The 2,809-nt window shown below is 50.1% G+C and overlaps 1 protein-coding gene across 1 annotated transcript; it reads left to right on the plus strand.

The window, feature by feature from the left end:
* The first annotated feature begins 952 nt into the window (after positions 1 to 952).
* Positions 953 to 2,809, plus strand: LOC120914371 (E3 ubiquitin-protein ligase TRIM21-like). The gene has a single exon (XM_040325057.1). The coding sequence runs from the start codon at positions 969 to 971 to the stop codon at positions 2,721 to 2,723; it is 1,755 nt and encodes a 584-aa protein (XP_040180991.1). The 5' UTR covers positions 953 to 968; the 3' UTR covers positions 2,724 to 2,809.

A 2,809-nucleotide genomic window follows, 5' to 3' on the forward strand; every position in this document is an offset into this window, starting at 1 on the left:
GTTCCCTCCCATCAGTGTCACCGCCATCTCTGCAGAAATTGAATAACTACAAATTTGAAGGGATATGTGAACTCTAAAAAACGAATTAAACAGAAAACATTTGTATATATATATATATATATATATACAGTATATATATATATATATATATGTATGTATGTATCTGTATATACCGTATTTAGTGCCCATCAATTCAGCCTTATCACCTGCAGCCTCGCCATTGCCCATCATTGCAGCCTGATCAGTGCCTGTCAGCAGCCTCACCATTGCCCATCAATGCAGCCTGATCAGTGCATATCTGCAGCCTCACCATTGCCCATCATTGCAGCCTGATCAGTGCCCATCTGCAGCCTCACCATTGCCCATCATTGCATCCTGATCAGTGCCCATCTGCAGCCTCACCATTGACCATCAATGCAGCCTGATCAGTGCCCGTCTGCAGCCTCCCCATTGCCCATCATTGCAGCCTGATCAGTGCCCATCTGCAGTCTCGATATTGCCCATCAAGTTTGTTACAATAAAGTTCAGTGAAAAAAAAAAAAGGTGGAGTGGAGGCCACATGCTTCCTGTAGACAGTGGAGCTCCACTCCGCAGCCAGACCCCCTCCTCCCGTCTTCGTAAGAGGAAGGAGAAGATCATTTGTTACGATAAATTTAACAATAAAGTTCAGTGAAAAAAAAAAGGTGGAGTGGAGGTCACATGTTTCCTGTAGACAGTGAAGCTCCAGCTCCAGCCCTTAATTGTGTGTTACAATAAAGTTCAGTGAAAAAAGGTGGAGTGGAGGTCACATGCTTCCTGTAGACAGTGGAGCTCCAGCTTCAGCCCTTAATTGTTTGTTACAATAAAGTCCAGTGAAAAAAAAGGTGGAGTGGAGGCCACATGCTTCCTGTAGACAGTGGAGCTCCCGCTCCAGCCCTTAATTGTTTGTTACAATAAAGTTCAGTGAAAAAAGGTGGAGTGGAGGCCACATGCTTCCCGTCAAACGTGGAGCTCCACTCCGCAGCCAGACCCCCTCCCCCCAGTCTTGGTCTACGGAAGGAGAGGGATCTCGGATTCTAAGCTCACTCGGATACTTTCACTTTCATTCCTTTCCTCCGCTGCCAGCGATGGCGTCTGCTGATCTGAGGAAGGAGCTGGAATGTTCCATCTGTCTGGACATTTATATGGATCCCGTGACCCTGAAATGTGGGCACAACTTCTGCCGGGACTGTATCAGCCGTGCGCTGGACACACAGGAGGGGTCTGGAGGTTATTCCTGCCCTGAATGCAGACAGAAGGTCTGGGATCGGCCCGCACTCCAGGGGAACACAACCCTGCGTAACATCGTGGAGAATTTCTTCCATGCGGCTCTGCCAGATGATGGAGAGTCCAAGGTCCTCTGTACTTACTGCGTGGACTTTCCTGCTCCCGCTGTTAGATCCTGTCTGCACTGCGAGGTTTCCCTTTGTAACAAACACATGAAAGTCCACACAAGGTCCTCAGAACACGTCTTGACCGACCCTATGTTGTTCCTGGAGAGCAGGAAATGCCCCGTCCATAAGAAGATCCTGGAGTATTACTGCGCCCAGGACGACGCCTGCGTCTGCGCATCCTGTTGCCTGTTCGGAGGACACAAAGGGCACGACATCGAGTCTCTGGACGGGGCCTCCGGAAAGAAAATAAATAAAATGAGAGGAGCTTTGCAGAAACTTACGACGAGGAGCGCGGAGATGGAGGAACGGATCCGGAGTCTGCAGCAACATTGGAAAGACGTAGAGGAAAAAGCAGCCGGTGGCGCAGAGAGAGTCAGCGCCTTGTTTGGAGACCTCAGGAGACATCTGGAGGACCTGGAGGAGAAAGCCCTCGAAGAAATCACGGTGAAGTCACACCGGGTCTTCATATCCATTACAGAGCTGATCCGGGACTTGGTATTAAAGAAGGAAGAGCTGTCCGAGGAGATGCGCCACATCGAGGAGCTGTGCAACAGGGACCCATTGACCGTCCTACAGGAATCCGACGACCTCCGTGATACTGAAGACGGAGAAAACGAACTAAGAGAGAGACTTGAGAAGCTCCTCCATGAAGGAGACGCTCTAGATGTGGCTGGGATCGTACACTCGGGTTTATCTGATATAATAACAGAGGTAAATGTATACATCTATTTACAGGAACCCGAAGACGTATTACTGGACGTAAAGACAGCAGAAAATTCTCTACGCGTTTCGTCCGACGGGAAGACCGTGTCCATATCCGACACGGACCAGAATCGGCCGGAAACACCAGAAAGGTTTCAAAGTTGGCCTCAAGTGTTGAGCAGCCGGAGTTTCTCCTCGGGGCGACATTACTGGGAAGTGGACGTCGGGGGGTCGGACAGCTGGATCTTCGGGATGTGTTACCCCAGTATAGACAGAGGGGTAGAGCTTCAGTCGCTGATTGGATACAACAGCAAGTCCTGGGGGTTGGACATGGACGGTGACCAGTACGGGGTGAGGCATGACGGTAAGCAGACCCTCCTACCTGCCAATATCTCCAGCAACAGAGTCAGGATCTATCTGGACTACGAGGCCGGGAGGATCTCCTTCTATGATCTGTGTGATCCCATCCAACACCTCTACACCTTCACCACCAACTTCACCGAACCCCTCCACGCCGGGTTAGGTGTATGGAGAGGCTCTGTAACGATATGTGGGGGGGGACCTGGAGATGTGAGAACTCCACCCAGAGACTGGTGGCACCCAAAGTAAAGGGGATGTGTTCAGCCAATGCTTTGGGGCAATGAGAACTTTCAAGAGGAGCTCTAAAATCCTGGATTTTTTTTTTTTTAAAGCAG

This window comes from Rana temporaria, chromosome 9 (genome assembly GCF_905171775.1).
Source record: "Rana temporaria chromosome 9, aRanTem1.1, whole genome shotgun sequence".
Classification (NCBI taxonomy): Eukaryota; Metazoa; Chordata; class Amphibia; order Anura; family Ranidae; genus Rana; species Rana temporaria.

What these genes read in the sequence shown, in the direction of transcription:
- LOC120914371 (XM_040325057.1), top strand. Translation starts at nt 969, where the DNA reads ATGCTTCCCGTCAAACGTGGAGCTCCACTCCGCAGCCAGACCCCCTCC.